At 35.5% G+C, this 15,726-nt stretch overlaps 1 protein-coding gene across 15 annotated transcripts in view; it reads left to right on the top strand.

Moving 5' to 3' along the window:
- lmo7a (LIM domain 7a) overlaps nucleotides 1-15,726 on the top strand; it is a 192,011-nt gene that overhangs the window by 113,731 nt on the left and 62,554 nt on the right. For all 15 annotated transcript variants that reach the window (XM_051927296.1, XM_051927295.1, XM_051927305.1 and 12 more), the window contains exons 6-8: nucleotides 7,021-7,051; nucleotides 10,534-10,647; nucleotides 15,225-15,420. In XM_051927296.1, coding sequence (XP_051783256.1) covers nucleotides 7,021-7,051; nucleotides 10,534-10,647; nucleotides 15,225-15,420 — 341 coding nt within the window. The remainder of the gene's footprint in view (nucleotides 1-7,020; nucleotides 7,052-10,533; nucleotides 10,648-15,224; nucleotides 15,421-15,726) is intronic.

The raw sequence follows: 15,726 nt of genomic DNA, 5'->3' as shown, positions 1-15,726 counted from the left end.
AATACTTGCACAGGTAAGGCATGTGTTCTATTTTGATGTTTCTTAACTAAATGCCTGTGAAAATGTTCAGTTTGTATGTAGGTAATTTTGAAAAATGTGAGCTAATTCAATTTTTGCATTAGTTAAATTTGAAGTTATTGAACAGGTCTGAGTCATTTTGCAGGCCTTTGTAGATTCCTAGAACATGTGAGGGCTTGCTTCCCTTAGGGTCCTGTTTTATGCTGTCAGCTGTATGGCTAACACTAGTATTGTTTGTTTTTTTGTTTACATAGCTCTCTTGGTTTTCCATGTTATGTAATGGATTAATTAGCTGTTGTTTTTCAAAGCAAAAACTGAATTTTTGGCTACATAATTAATCATTTTTTGTCTTTGCTTTGTGGCTGTTGAGTGCTGCATTTTCCCTTTACAATAAAATGTCTCGTTCACTCTATAGAAATACACCTTTAAGAAAGTAAATTTTACCTTCTGCAAATAAATTCAGTTTTAAGTATTGTAATAATACGCATTTTACTGTGTTTTCTTTTGATGAAAGCAAAACAGAGACGAGTGGCAGATATCTGAACATAACACGTGTTTACAGCATTTAATTTGTTATATCCCTTCATATATAATAGTGAAGTTTTATTTTAAAAAAAATATATATATAAAACATAATAAACTTTTTTTTTTTCTTTTTGTTTTGAATTCTGTTGCTGTGAGACTTGTTTGCTGACAGTTTCACATTCTACTGTCAGGAACCAGTTTGTCTATTAAAAAGAAGTAAAAAGGTGTGACCACCCTTAGGTGGCACGGATTGCATAATACTACTCTGTGAGAACAGAATTTTTTTGATTACGGAAGATGCTTATTTATACCCTTATCTCCATTAAATGTTCAAAATCTGATTAGTCTTTTTCAGTGTTTGTTTAATAGTGCCATTCATCTGAATTTTACTGCCATTCTTTACTTGAAAAATACAGAATGTACAAGTCTTTATCAAATTAAGCTGATGTTTCATGTTTGTTTATAGCAGAATGTATTGGTTATAAAGGAACAGTTTCTGAATCATTCAGTACATTGCCAAGTTTCTTCTTATTAATATTGATTAATATGTTCTGCTCCATATGCTCAAAGCATTCAGTCATTCAATTAAAATTCTTTTTGATCACATTTATATTTAAAATTTGTGCAACATGTATCCACTCCAAGATTCAACTTGTGGCCCAGTGAGGCGGAAGTAGATTGCAATGTTTAGGGCAGGCATGTGCAACCTACGGCCCGCGGGCCAAATCCGGCCCGCGTACTGATTTTATACGGCCCGCGACGACTTTTCCAAATATCATTGAATCTGGCCCATTAACCCTCTTGGTGATGCCTGTTTGTTCTTGTGGTATTGTTGGATTATTTTTGATAGTATGATGCGGCCAGTGCTTTCTGAAGTACAGTCGACCCTTGATATACGACCGGCTTGACATGCGAACAACTTGATTTACGACCAAAATTTTTATTTTGATGTACGACCAACATCTTGCGTTACGACCTGAATGCGGTCACGTGTATCCGCTTGCGCGATTGTAAACAAACAGAAACATTCCTATTAATGCGGCACTCATTCAATAAAATGTCAGGTTTGTAAACTCTCTTGGGACCTCCCCCAACTAGAAGACATGCCAAAGTCCAAACTCCGTATGGAAGACTGTTTATCTGTTGCTGGGGCAACAGCCGGCTTAAAGCTGTGCTGAGTCTCTCAGCCAAAGCAAACAGAAAAGATATCGATGGGTGATATGCATGTGATATCCCTGCCCGGCAATGGACAAGCAAGCTTCCACAGTCCCGGCAATCGCGCTTCAGGACGCACTTCAGCATGTCGTTCCCATTGAGTGGGGAGTGGGGGGGGGGTCTCAGAAGAGTTCAGAAACAGTTCCTTGTATCATCGCAAGGAAATGCTGAGAAAAATTCTCGTCAGAATAACTTGTAGGCAGGAGGAGATTAAAATTAACGCAAAAGAAGCTATTGAAATGATTGCAAATGCCTGAGCGCAAGTTAAAGAAAGCCTTTAAAAAGCCTTCAGTTTCATTATCATCCTCCTCCCTTCCTGCAGCCCAAAGATGTCAAATTAAATGGTGAGTACAGTATGAAATTGTTTCTGGTAGGCTAGGCACTTTTTATTACTTTTTGGTTAGTACATTAGAAAAAGTATTGGTGTTTTGGTAAATTATGCACATTATACAACCCTTTTTTTATTATGAAAAGGTTAAGTAAGTGTTGCAGTGGGAGGTTCGGACCACATTATGGGTATTTCCATTATTTCTTATGGGAAAAATAGTCTTGACTTACAACCAACTGGAGTTACAACCAGCCCTTGCGAACGAATTGAGTTCGTAAGTCAAGGGTCCACTGTACTTTATATTGTGCTTCCCCCTCTTTTACGGCACGTCCGGAACTGTCGCACGTTTAAAGTGTGCAAGAGCTCGTAGTCACGTAGTCGTTGACTCTGCTGCATCTCTCTGCTCTGCTGTCGTGTGTAGCATAGCGCAGTCTTTTCATGGTTTTTGCTAGTGCTGTACCTATCTGCATGTTGTTTCGAGTTTCACGCTATATCGGCCTACATTTCAATACTTACAAATACTTGTGAATTTTTGATCAAACCCTAATTAAGATGGCTTCAACAAAGAAGAGAAAAGTGGACGCTGAGAGTCGTACATTTCAAGAGAAATGGACTGACGATTATTTTTTTATAATGCAGAAAGAAAAACCTCTTTGTTTGATATGCTTGGAAAGTATTTCAGTTTTAAAGGAATACAATTTAAAAAGACACTACAATACAAAACACGCTAATTACAACAGTTACAAAGGTAAACTAAGAACAGATAAGATACAAAATTTGAAAAAATGTGTATCGGCACAACAGATGTTATTCCGCAAACATACTGATGTAGCTGACAATATTGTTCGTGCAAGTTTTATTGTTAGCGAAAAAATTGCGAAGCACTCAAAACCATATTCTGAAGGCGAGTTTGTCAAGGAATGCCTTACTGCAGTCACGAATGTTCTGTGTCCAGAGAAAAGCCATGAAATGGAAAAGATAAGTCTTTCTCGTTGGACAATAACCCGACGAATCGACGAAATGGCCAGTGACATAAAATTAAGCATTAAAAATATTGCATCAAAATTTGAAGCCTTTTCCATTGCTCTTGATGAGAGTACAGACTCCAACGATACCGCTCAATTGGCTATATTTATTCGCGGAGTTGACGCTAGCTTCAATTGTACGGAAGAATTGCTTGCTCTCCAACCAATGAAGAATACAACAAGGGGTGAAGACATTTTCCAGGAAGTAAAAACTGTTTTTACTGTATTTGATTTAAAGTGGGAAAAGTTATGCGGAATATCCACCGATGGAGCTCCATCGATGATTGGACCAAACATCGGAGTTGTTGCCCAAATAAAAACCGAATTATCAAGTAACAAAATCAGTACCGAAGATTTGTCGGTATTGCATTGCATTATACACCAGCAAAACTTATGTGCAAAATCAGTTAAATTTGCACATGTGATGGGCACAATAACTGCATGTATAAACTTCATTAAATCCAGGGCGCTAAATAACCGCCAGTTTCAAGAATTTCTGGCTGATGTTCTTTCTGATCATGAAGATCTTACATTTTATTGTGAAGTGCGTTGGCTTAGCAAGGGAAAAATGTTGAAACGTTTTTATGATTTGAGAAATGAGGTATCTCTTTTCATGGACATGAAAGGAAAACCTATTCCTGAGCTAGAAAACAAACCCTGGCTGTGTGATCTTGCATTTCTTGTCGACCTAACAACACATCTAAATGAACTTAATGCTAAATTACAAACTCAGGGACAAATGATTCATGAGCTTTATGGACACATAAAATCATTTCAAAATAAGCTTCGACTCTGGGAAAGCCAATTAAAGGAAGGCAATACTTATCATTTTCCCACACTTGCAAACCACGAAGATTTTGATTGTGAATCGTTTGCGAATGAATTAAATTCATTGAGTGGAGAATTCAACACTAGGTTCCGTGATTTTAAAAATCAAGAAGCAAACTTGCAAATTTTCTCTTGTCCATTTGATGTTGATGTCGAACTAGCTCCACTTTCATTGCAAATGGAATTAATTGAACTACAAGAGAACCTTGTCCTGAAATCAAAATTCAATGATATTGAATTACTTGACTTTTATAAAAACTGTTTCCCACGTGACAAGTTTCCAAAGCTCACAGCTTTTGCTCAGAAAAGAATGACTCTATTTGGCAGCACCTATAAATGCGAGCAACTTTTTTCAAGGATGAACTTCGTAAAATCCAAAACCAGGACGTGAATTACTGATGAGCACCTAGAAAACACGTTGCGAGTTTCCACGTCCACAATATCTCCTAATATTGATAAGCTTGTGACCACCATGCAATCTCAATCGTCGCATTAATAAAGAGTTTTTATTAAATAATATATTAATAAATATTTGTTGGTTTTTTTTTGGCCGCCTTGCATTTTCGATTTTCAGAAATACATATATATCCTGAAGTACTCCGGCCCGCGTAATCTTTCTACTTTCTAATCTGGCCCATAGTCCTGTCAAGGTTGCACATGCCTGGTTTAGGGAGTGCACCAAATTAACATTATTTTGGGCAGAAATGTTTGAATGCCTTTCAGAAAGCCTTGGTATCTCAATCACGCATAACCCATTAATACTTCCAGATTGGCTTAAAGTTGAGAAGGGTAAACTTATTGTAATTGCCTTTACCTCACTACTAGCACAAAGACTTATCTTCCTCCACTGGAGGAATTCCAGCCAAAATGTTATAAATCAGTGGGTAACATTTTGTTTTATACTGTTTGAAATTGGGAAAAATCAAATTCTTTCTTAGAGGATCTGTTCAAAAAATTTTTTTAAATATGGCAAGATCTAAATAATTTTAGAATAAGAGTTTATATAGGGGGGAAAGCCACATTCTCCCTTCTTTGTTGTTTTTTAAAGGGTTGCTCTTGTTGTTGGCTCTCCTCTGTTTCTCTCAGGTGGGGATTGAATTTTGGTTTGTTACGTTTGATTTGATTGTACGTAATGTTATTTTCTTAGCTGTAGCTAATTTAGACCTGGTCATATGAAATGTTATTTTCTTCAAATAAAATCACTAATAATACCTTTTTTTATCAAATTGTAAATGTCCATCTTAATAAAACAAGTGTCTCTTTGGTCCATCTATTTGCTATGTCTCTTATTCCAAAAGGTGATGCATAACATTTTTATTAATAAGTTGGATTGCATTTGTCATTCCAGTAGAAGAAGCATCACAAATATATTAACACTGCTCTTATGAATCCCATGCCAAATGGAGTATAAAAGGCATATGCTTTGCAAGGTACATTGAATAGTGTACTGCAAAAGGTAATGCTGAGCTCTTCATTTACTAAGGTAAATTTCAACCCGTCTTAAATGGGTAACACAGCTAGTTTGCAGGTAACCTCTCAATTATAAAAAAAAAAAAATCCTGAGAGAGAGAGACTAGGGAGATGGGAGAGAAAGACTAGGGAGATGAGACGTGATCTGCACGGAAGACACTTTAAAGACCCGCGAGACGAAAGAGATTGGCCATGAAGCATCTCGCGGGGACCTTAAACATGAGACTTTGTGCCAGGAGATTGACCCAGGACCGTCTCACGGGGATGTAGAACACGCCCTGCTTACAATCAATAACTCCGTCGTGTCAAGGCTTTGAGCACACACAGATCCAGGGCTCTCGGCGCATATAAAGCGTAGGACAATATGTTATAGATAAAATGTTGACGACTAAGCGAAGAAGAAAGACCAGCACGGAGAAAAGAGACTCAAAAGCGCTGGAGAGAAAAAATGCAAAAAAGAAAGAATAATCTAGGTGCAAATTCAGAAAATAAGGAAAGTAATAATCAGCCCAGAACAAGTGGAATTTGAAAAAAAAAAAGCATGTCCAATTGGGCTCAGAATTAAAAGACAAAGTAGAACTTCATAAAGACATTCAAAAACATTGCCCTTTAAACATGCAGAGCAGGTTAGAGATTATGAAAGCAGTGGAATTCGAAAGCATGTATGTATATATATGTATATGTATCTATGTATATGTATGTGTATATATGTATATGTATGTATGTATATGTATGTATATATAATATGATTATATAACTTTGTAATGCTAATATCAAGTCCAGCATTGAAAACAGACAACTTTAAATCTAATAAAGTTGATCATAGCACCTTTTGAATTGTGAAGCCATCGCATCACAATTCCACATACTTAGCTATCCCTACTGAATAATCTAAAGGCAAATGGTATTCAATATAATGAGATGTAACCAGTGACAATTACTTTGCCTTAAATCTAAGTCATTATGCTGTCAGATATAAATGTGTTCTGGCTTGGGGAACATTGTTGTACATAATCTTTCCTCCAAACGTTCAGGACTTTTATGGAGTGATGTGTGTTTGTCTGAACGGTTGCATCATAAGAAAAGTAAATACTTCAGACATATGGAATGTGCCTAAAAATCAAGTTACTTAATAAAAATTGTGATTCATTTAGCAGCTTATGCTTTTGCATAAAGACTTTAACAACATGATAGGAAAGTGTGCCATACCCAGAGATAATGGGCAAAGCATATTAAGCCTAGCGCGTAATACAGACTTTTTATGTTAATTTTTTTTTATTTGAATTATACAATTTAGTTTATTGTCTACTGATATAAACATTATATAAGACAAAAAGAAACATTTTTATGGTCATTGCTACTTTGGTTAAATATCATACAGGAAAAACTTAATGGAATAGAGTAAATTGTGCTTTTTTAGGATTAAGTGCCAAAATATATATAAAAATTTGTTAATGAGTTAACTTTTTCTTCAAATTGGATCGAAGAGTTTGATTCAGTGACTTCTGTTTTCCTGGCCTTGTCAGTGAATAATTGCTTAATTCATTTAGTTTTTAATGTTTAATTATTGGCTAATTTTGTTTAATTTTTTTGTTTTTTCTTTTGTACTAGGCAAGAGGAAAATAGCAGACGTTTAAAGAATGTAAGTGACAGTTTATTTTTGCATGTCAAATACTATATATAATTTTTGGTTTATTATTATTTGTTTAGAAGTAAAACAAGACACAGCGGTCTCATTTTCCTTCATTTGGAATTTCAACAGACTGACACATTCTTCTAAAAATAAATAATTGTTAATCTAAAAAGGTTCTTTCAGACATAGACAGCTTTACAGTGATTTTTGATGAGCATTCTCAAATGAAGTACATAATGACATTCACAATGGATACAAACCTAATCAGTGAATGGTACCCACTAGGAAAAAAGTGTACCCATCAAAGATGCACACCCATGATACTGAGCCACGCTGTATGAAAATGCAAATTTTAGCGTGCAAACTTAATTTGGCTTCTTTTTTAGTGATTATGCCTGATAACATTTATGCACATAGTTGCATGTTTATTAGCACTTGATGTGTGAACTGTCCTTCAACCCCTGAAATAGTGAGAATTCCCTGTAGACAATTTTTTTTTTTTTTTTTGTACTGATGTGTGGCGCGATTCACACTTTGTTTGACTATGAAGCAAGAAAGTTCAAAGGAAAGAAACGTTCTGACTTGGCTGTCACAGTGAGGCATTATGGAGCTGTATTGCTGTTAATATTGATATAAAGGAGCCCCAACAGTATCCCTTAATACACTTGTTGGCTGAAAGTACTTTGTGTTAGTGTGTCAGAGAGAGGATGTTCAGCATTGTTCATAATGGCACTCAGTTGTTAATTCTTTCCTTTACTACTACCTCCAGGGGGTTCAGAGTGAGTCCTATAACTGAGGTTGCCCCTTTAGCTTATAGTACTGTATAATATGTATAATACTGTATAACATATAACTGTATTATATAATTCAGTTAGAATAAACATGTAACTTAATTTTGCATGCAGAATAAAAGTAAAAAGAAAAAATTTCAGGAGTACTGAATGGGCTTAAACCAGATCGGAGTTGAGAGGGCTACTTCCTTTTCCTGAAGCATTAAGCACAAACTAGGAAACAGCCTTTGATACACCTCCATATTCATATGTTATTTTATAGGGCTAATTTTCAGTCTCCAGTTTAATTACCACACCTGTTTTTCAAGTAAGGGAGGAAAACTGGAGAGGCTATATAACTCCACTCCAACTGGGAGAAAATCTGAAAAATCCACCCTGGCTTTGCTTCACTTCAGTTTTATCTTTGAGACTTGGGAGATGTAAGGCAACAGCAGCAGTACTTACAGTGCTGTAAAAAATAATGTAAAGTGAAAATTTAAAAGATGCGTTGGATAAGCATGCTTCATTGCAAAGTGGATCTGGTCTGAATCACAAAGGAAAGCTATTGTTCTCGGTCTGTTAAACTGTGGGAATTCTTATTTAAGTACATGATGAGTGAGTTATGCAGAATGGCATAGTTCTCAAGATTAAAATGAATGTTTTTTTTTTTTTTTTTAAATTTTCTGAAATGGTTTTTGGAACAAAATTATTGGAAGGCATATGTATCCACCGGAACCTTATTTGATGAAAGCATCCCTCCAGAACATGCAACTCTGTAGTTAAATTAATATCGAAGACCTTTAATTAGCTTTGACAAAGCCCTATAGATATATCAATGTCTGGATTTTAAAAGAAGCCACAACACAAAAATCCAACATATGTTTTTCAAAATACAATAATATACCAATGTTCTTAAAATATATTGGGGGACTTCCCCTCCCCCTACCCCCACCATTTAAAACTAAAGGTGGCCTCTGTAGCCAACTGTAAATCCAAGATTTGCTGGTTCTTGACACAGAAATGTTGCATACTACCCCAAGAACACTAGCGATTGCATGTGACAATCTGGTATAGGTGTTTATCGTCTTGTGCAGAGGTTTTAACATTTGCTATTGCACCACTTTCTGTTCCCAAACACATTTGTACTAAAGCAGTTTCTTTTTGTGGGCGCCTTCGTTCATTGTGTTTATCCATACGGGCTCGTTTAATGACGTCCTTGCTTGTGGTGTTTCTAAAGCGCGTTGTAGGAGCCTCCGTGTATTGTTTTAATCCATGCGGTCTCGTCTTTGTTGTTCTGTGGCTGTGTCGTTATGTAGAAGTCGTGTACTGTTAGGAATCATAATCCAGCTGGAACGTAAACATCAACTATGTATTGTTGAGTTAGCTTTCCTGCATTGATTAATGGATTAAACTCGTGTCTTACTGAGAGTCTGTAGGAAAAATATTCTTTCATTGATTGATACACGTGATCTTTTCTGTGCTTGATTTTTTTTTTTATATCTGCAAATGCCAGCACTCCATCCTTCCTGGCCAGTTGGAAACAGAATGGGGTATGTCATCTAGATCTAACACGTAAATTTGTGCAAATTTGCGGTCGTCATTTGGCTCAGGGTGCACAGTTCCAATCCGATGCAATATTTGTCCACACACGCGAAAGCAGTATGGGCCATTCCCAGGTGGTGGCTTGATATTAACCCCGGTAGATGCAAAAGCAAATGAACTATTATAGGATCTAATGCATTCCGTAAAGCTTTTACTTTCGGGTACATTGTTAGTCAAAAGCTTCCATAAATATTCAGGATATTCATCCAAAGGAGGCAGCTTAACTTGACCTTTTTGACAACAGCGTGTAAACTCATCAGTTGTACTGGCAATTTTTTCTTCAAGGAAGTTAAGTGAATGACAATGACAGCAAATGACACTCCTTAATCCCAATGAATTTTCATGAACAGTGGACTCATTATAGAATGCGTTCTCAGCTACCTGACGGAATTGTTCAGCGTCTGTCCGTCGTTCCTGTCTTTGGCTTTTTCTTTGTTGGAATACTGAACGTCTTAAACCTTTTAAACGACTTTGTAGCCTTTCTGCAGTTTCTTTTTGGATCCGTGCCTCTTTTGCATCTGGTGTTGCAGAAGCACGTTGTAGGCGCCTTCGTTCATTGTTTTTATCCTTTCGGGCTCGTTTTTGTATTTCCGTTAGTTGAGCTGTTTCTTTTTGGAGCTGTGACTTCTTTGCTTCTGGTGTTTGTGAAGCACGTTGTAGGAGCCTCCGTTTATTGTTTTTATCCATGTGGTCTCATTTTTGTTTCTCTGTGGCTGTGTCTTTAGGTACAACTCTTACTTTTAATACTGAATTTCCGTTATGGCACAGCGGATTAGAGCAGGTTTAGTTCACAGGTTGTGTTGTTTGGGCGCCACCTACTGACTCTGGGAAGCCGCTGGGTTTGACTCTGAGACGCAGTGCGCTTGCGGTGCGTCCACCGTCCGTGCATAAATTAAACTGTGGTTTAGTAATATAGATAAGGATCTAGTATGACTAACAAGATCCTTCTCATAATATTTCCTCCAGATCAGTTAATTTAGTATAAATAGTCACTAGTAAGAGAATTTTGGGAAGATATGACTATGCACATAAGTAACTGCAGTATGTGTGATGAAGGTATCTCAATATGTACATAATTTGTTCTTGAGAGAAGAATTATGTTTTTTTTTTTTTTTTAAGGTTTTGATTACCATTTACTGGCTGGGTCGAAAAGCACAGATTGATCCAGTTTATAATGGACCTTACCTAAACTTGAAGTCTTTTGAAGGATTGCTAGGTACTGCTTTATCAAAGGTAAAACCACTTTATTTTTTTTGTAATCTTATGTAATATATTTAAAAATCTTTGCTATTCAGATTAACATTCAGGAATACATTTTGACTAAAACATTTTCTGTTTGATGTCCAAGGTGTTTTAATTGTTTAGGATTAAACTGATACCTCCTACCTTGTTTAGTGAGTGTGTCTAAATTGTTTTATACTTTTTGCATTAAAAGTATAATGTTAAAATTTACTGTAGGACAGTCTCAGCCTTGGTAAAGAGGAAGTACCCTTCCAGAGATATCTGTAAAGTTTACAGAAAAAATAATTTGTATGAAAAACCTAATGAAGGTTGTAATGAATTTAATTTCTTAAAGTCATCAAAATGGTACAAAAAGTTGTTTTGTGTGGTGATATCTGATTCAGTATCATGCACTATCAATGTAAATATGTATTTGCATGACTCTGGTTGCTCACAGTGGACTATTTGTGTTCAGTGAATGTTTAAGTTTACAAAGAGAATTCAATAAAAAATGTTAAGGGTTAACCCTAACAAACCAGAACTGAACCCCCCACCTGATCGAAGAGAGCAAGCATCAAGAACAAATCTTTAAAAACAACAAAAAAGGGAGAATGTTCTTTTTCCTGATTATAAATGCTTATTCTAAAATTTTATTATTTAGATCTTGTCAGATTTTTAAAAAGTTTTAAACAGATCCTGTAAGTGAGAATTTGATTTTTTTTTTTTTTTTCCCCCATTTCAAATGGTATGAAATGTCAGTTACCTACTGACTTAACAGGTAGGATGGAATTCTTCCATTCGAGTAAGATAGGTCTATGTGCTAGTAGTGTGGTAAAGGCAATTACAATCAATTTGTTCTACTCCACCTTAAGCCCATCTGAGAGTACACCAAACACAGTTCTTAATGGGTGAAGAGTGATTTTAACACCAAGGCTGTCTGATTGGCGTTCAAATATTTTTGTCCAAAATGATGTTAACTTGGTGCATGCCAAAAACATTTGGGTAAGTGAAGCTGGGGGTAGATTGTAATGTTCACAAGTTGAATCTTGGCCTGGATACATTTTGCACAATTTTAAACATGATAAATGTGACTGATAAAAGTTGAAGATCCTTTCCCCATCATACTCTTAAGATCTTTGAAAGGAAGGGACTTTAAAATACTTTTATACATTATTGAGATGCTGTCTGAGTCTTCAAGACTGATCAGTATTTCTTCTGGTATAGAAATGGGTTGAAGGTGTGGAAAATTGGGTAGGTTCCTTTTATCAATGTTTCTGATTTGAAAGTAGTAGAAAAAATGTGTTGATGTGAAGTTAAATTTGAAGCATAATTGTTCATAAGAGTCAAGGACATTATCTATATACAATTCTGTAAGTGTTTTAATCCTAGACATTTTCCAAACATGTTTTCAGAGGGTAGAAAAAGTTGATTATCATATGGCAGTGCAAAAGATAGAAGCTTCTCTGCCTTAAAGTGCTTCCTTCCTTGGTTCCATATTCTAAGTGATTGATCAACAATTAAATTATTAGTGTATTGATGATAATTTGTATTTACTGGGGCACAGAGCAGGGCATATAAAGAACTACAGCAAGATGGCACTGGGTGTTGTATTTTGTGCTTTTATTTTAGCTAATTTAACTCTCAGACGTTTTCAGGAATTATAATATTTTCAAATTACTAGACATCTTGCAAAATTAGCAAAATAGAATTGTGGCAAGGAAATTTATTAATGTAAGTATATAATAATAAAAATCAATATATTTATATATTACAATGGTAATTAAATATAGAAGAGCTAAAATGTTTTTGTCTGTGTGTGTGCCACCAGCAGTGGCGTTCTGTAACAGTACTGTAACAGGTTTGACCATTAAACACCATTAGGTAATGCTTACCATTTATTTATCTGTGGTGATAACTGCACTAGAATGGAATACCTTTTTGGTCTCCGATTATCATATATGTATATGTATGTTACATCCTTTTAAAATGAAATGATTATTAGTGAAACATATTGAGTTACAATTTGAATAGAGATGCATAGTACAGTGGAACCTCGAGATACGATCACCTCTGTATACGAGAAATTCAAAATACGAGGAAAGTATGAGCGAAAAATTCAGATCTAAATGCGAGCATTGGCTCGCGTAACAAGCCACGAGCCAGGCTGTGGGTATAGCTCGCGGCTTAGCGAGGGGGCGTGGTAGCAGTAGCGAGCCGCGATCGGCGGTATCTGCGTTTCTCACTTAAGTGCACAGGTGGGAAACTGGCAATATCCATGATTGTTCCTGTGGCTGATGGGCTGCAGCTATATAGAGAAGCGCGAGCCGGTTAAGGGGGAGAAGAAGTAAAAGAAAAGAGAGAGAGAGAGAGAAAAAGAGAGAGCGCGCGCGCGTGAAGGCAGGCAGGCGGTGCGGGAGAGCGAGCGAGCCAGCGAGCGAGTGCAGGCTCACGTGTAGCTGAACAGTGAGCTGAACAGGCGAGCCAAACAGCTGAAGCAGGACGGTGTAGAGAAGGTCAGCTGCATTAAGAGTGTCTCGCCTGTTGCAGAGCCCGCAGGTGAGACGCTAACAGAGAAGAAGCACCGGGGATTGTCATCTGTTTTTTAAAGACTGCATCCTTTTGACGTTTTAACCTCGTGTTAAAGGATTGTTATTCTTGTGTATTTTAAACCTCCACTTCACAACTGTTTTAAGGATTATTTATTTAAAGATTTATTTAATGCTCTACTGCACTTTGGACACCTGTTTTGATTCTTTTAATAATCAGTTATATTATTTACCAGTGTTATTTATTAAAGGTAGACTACTGTATATATAATTTATCAGTGTTATTTGTTAGGAAAATTGATTTTTATGTTAATATATTTGGGGTGCGGAACGGATTAACTGGATTTCCATTATTTTCAATGGGGAAGTTTGTTCTAGATACGAGAAATTCGCTATACAAGCTCAGTGCTGGAACGAATTAAACTCGTATATAGAGGTTCCACTGTATTTTCTTTAATTTATATTTATCTTTTTATTTTTAATAGTACAGTATCACCTTCCCCCTAGTTTTGTTAGACCTTCAAGTTATAGACATTAAATGTATTCAAATACTATCACTACTGTTATTGAGCACTTCAAAATATAGCGTTATAGTGTGCCTCAAACAATATCAGGATTATTTGAAAAGATCTGAGTACTCTTTTAAAAAAAAATACTGGAAAATTCGATATTTAAAAGTTAAATAATTCCACATTTATAATGTATTAACCTACACATGTGAAAATGTCTATTAGAAATTAATCTAGTGTCCTTCCCTGCACAAAAACATAGCTCACTTTGTGTATTGAGGATAAAATGTACTTTATTATGGTTCTGTTTGCCATTTACTGTAGATGCAAATCCATGTAGTGTATTAGCCGAAATGTTTGAAATGATATGCCGTGCTTACTCCAACTTCTTCTGATCTGAAAGTTTGCAGTCGTTCTGAAGCTACGAAAACCAGTATTCATTTTTTTTTTTTTACATTTTATTTTATTTTTGAAAGCTAGAACATTACAATGGCATACTACCAAATAAAACATAAACTAATAACAAAACTGATACAACCATTTCAAATTACTTCGAAATGAATATAAAGGAGAAAAAAAGTTAATTTTATTTTTGTGTAAAAAAAAAAAAAAAAACAATTGTCAAAAGACTATTGATGCAAAAGTACTGTATTGAAAATGACATAAGTTAAAGATGTAGAGAACTTTATATTTTCAGGGGTGTCTTCCAGACCACAGAATGCTGCAGATGGGACTGAACAGTATTTAAAAAATATAGTTTAAAAAACAAAATGAACAAATTATTTGAGAAAGATCCCATTAAGTTCTCATTCCTCTGCATTCTGACAATGCTTGATGCCAGAAAGACTGCTATAAGTGTGAAGAATATCTTTTAAGGCTTTAGCTGATTTCAAAAAAGAATGAAACTATTATTTTTGCTAAGGACCATTTAGCAGTATGCTGTATATTGTTTCTCTGATGGTCTGTCAGTAGTTAAAAAAATAAAAATAAAAAAAAAAAATACAAATTTTCAAAATTATTTCAGCATAGATGAAGGTTTATGCTGAAAGGATATTTGCCAATTACTAGTTTTACGCATTTTGAAATCCAGATAGGTTCCACTTTAAAAATAAGAAAAAAAAAAATTTTATTTGAATGTGCCTTTACAATTGGGTTATAATTGCTACGAAAAATTTGTCTGTTTTGAAGCAGGGAGCCTTCTAGTTTAACAAGACCTGCATTTCAAAGGTATATTTGTAACAGAAGAAGATAATTTGAAAAAAGACTTTGTTGTCTGGTTAGAAGTACTCTGCAGCAGATTATGAAAATAAGAATTGTGTTACTAGCTTAGGCAGGTGGGGATAATTTTTTCATTCTAAATACAGATTAATTTAAAATGTTTTGGCCAAATGACAGCATGTCAGGATTCTGAACAATCCTGTCAAACTTATTGTTTAAAATCTATCTGAGAAGTTGAATGAATATTGTAATAACACTGAAAGCAGGAGATTGTTTTTGTTTGTGTATTTAAACATATAATGGACATTTATTATAGGCTCTAGAGGATTCTGGCAGTCTAAAAAGAAGTGGTAGAGACAGTGGATACGGAGACAGTTGGTATTCTGACAAAGGAGAGGCACTTACACTCCCAACTGGCCATAGAAGGGACGATTCATTAGATAGCTTGGACTCTTTTGGATCCAGATCTCTAAGTATTTCTTCAGACGCAACACTCAAAGGTGGCAGTGAGGGTAAGAAAAATTTTGACTGTATGTATGTTGTTTATTTGTAAATCATTTTGTGTTAGGTAGATGTTTAAAACATTATTAGAAGGAAAACAAACATTCATTTTATCAGAGGCAAGCTACATTTGTATAAAGTTACCTTTTATACTCTCAAAATTAATTAGCTCGAAACCATAAGAGGTACAGTTGTAATCATTTCAAAAATATGTTGCAGTTCCTAAATAAATGCAGGTTTAATGTAGTTTGAATTTTGCTATGGATTGACTTAACGTCATCACTGAATTTTTTTGGAGAGCTAAATCCCTTGTCGCA

This window comes from Erpetoichthys calabaricus, chromosome 4 (assembly GCF_900747795.2).
Source record: "Erpetoichthys calabaricus chromosome 4, fErpCal1.3, whole genome shotgun sequence".
NCBI lineage: Eukaryota > Metazoa > Chordata > Cladistia > Polypteriformes > Polypteridae > Erpetoichthys > Erpetoichthys calabaricus.
Note: the sequence above shows the minus strand (reverse complement) of the source record. Positions and strands in the feature narration are given on the sequence as shown.